General features: G+C 47.9%; 1 protein-coding gene across 1 annotated transcript; it reads right to left on the bottom strand.

Moving 5' to 3' along the window:
- Nucleotides 1–232: 232 nt before the first annotated feature.
- Nucleotides 233–1,417, bottom strand: LOC103771444 (ZAR1-like protein; the record flags this gene model as incomplete). The annotated part of the gene is made up of 3 exons (XM_008938742.1): nt 233–376; nt 1,004–1,078; nt 1,227–1,417. Coding segments are annotated over 3 exons (410 nt in total), but the record flags the coding sequence as incomplete, so codon positions are not given.
- Nucleotides 1,418–1,521: the final 104 nt, after the last annotated feature.

Genomic DNA, 1,521 nt, shown 5'->3' with positions numbered 1-1,521 from the left:
AAAACAAAACCTATTTTCCTTAGGAAATCAAATAGGTTCCGTTTCCTTCCTCTTTAATCCCAGCAAGATTAAACTAAGGGGTAACAAACTAGTGCAAACTTTTATTTACAGCACATTCAAATTTATATACTTTTTTAAATAATACAAAATTCTTTATCCATTATCCAATGCCAGGTCAAAAGCCTAAGGTCAGAACACAGCAAGAGGCTGAGGAAGCGCAGGGCCGTGGGGCTCAGAGGATGTATTTGAAGCTGTAGGTGCTGTCACAGGACAGCCTCTTGCCCCTGCAGCGGCCACAGAGCTCCTGGCGGTGAGGTCTCTTGAGATCAATGTGTCTTTTCGTCTGAGGGCAGGAACAACGGGTCTTCGAACAGGTCTGCAGGAACAAGGCATCAGTATATCACAAGTGCTCACTTCATACTAGCCTGACATTTAGTTTTCCTTAACCACAACAACATACATGGGCTGATAAAAGAGCTCATATGGTAAAAAAACCTGCAGAGTTTCCAAAGAAACAAAGAAAAACTTTTTCACTGTGAGCATGCCAGAGCACTGGAACATGCTGCCCAAAGGGGTTGTGGAGTCTCCTTCTCTGGAGACATTAAAACCCACCTGGATGCGCTCCTGTGTGACCTGCTCTAGATGGTCCTGCTCTGGCAGAGGTTTGGACTAGATCTTTCGAGGTCCCTTTTAACCCTTAACATTCTGTGATGCTGTGAGTTAAGCTGCAAGAGCCTTCTCACCTAGAAGCACAAAACCCTACCACCCTGTGTGTAGCTGGGCACAGCACTGTATGAACAGAAAACCATTCACATCAGTCATCAGCAGAAGGAGAGAATCCTCCCCCATTACATCTTTCCCAAATAACACATTCTAGTACTTTGTAAAAACAAGTTCTTTTCCAGCTGAAGTCAGTATCAAATTCAGCACCTTTGAAGTACTGGAATGTATGAGAAACCCTGGCAGCCTTGACCTGGTACCTGGATAAACACGTGTAGCTTACCTGGCACTGGATTGCTTCCACTCGATAGGGATTGAAGCCTTTTTGGCATTTACGACAGAGCTGCTTGAAGTACACCTGAAAAAAAACCCAAGTTCTCAGTTTCTATAGAGACTTACTCATGGCATTCCATACAGGTACCTAAATTTGTGGCAAAACACCTGATTTGTCACAGGTTTGGCGCCATTCTTACAAGTCTCGGAGCAAGACATTACTTGTTAACTACCTTGTTGCTTCCAGAAATGCACCACACGTAAGCACTCTCCCATCTGGTCTTGCAGTCTTTACAGTGGAAATAGCCATACTTCTGCTCCAAGAACTGCAGAGAGAAAGCTCGCTGAGCGGCCTCCAGCGCCACACGAACACCCGGCCCAGCTCCCTCTTCACACCCCGCGTTTCCGCAGGCGGGAGGTCCCGCTACACCAGGGAGGCAGAGCTGGCCGTGCAGGCCGCAGCGGGGCCACCCGCCGGAGGGACCCCGTGCCCCCCGCTGCTCGGGAGGAGCACGTTTCTCCGCTTCG

This window comes from Merops nubicus, unplaced genomic scaffold (assembly GCF_000691845.1).
Source record: "Merops nubicus isolate BGI_N331 unplaced genomic scaffold, ASM69184v1 scaffold9374, whole genome shotgun sequence".
Taxonomy (NCBI): domain Eukaryota; kingdom Metazoa; phylum Chordata; class Aves; order Coraciiformes; family Meropidae; genus Merops; species Merops nubicus.
The sequence above is the reverse complement of the archived record's forward strand: the minus strand, read 5'-3'. Positions and strand labels throughout refer to the sequence as shown.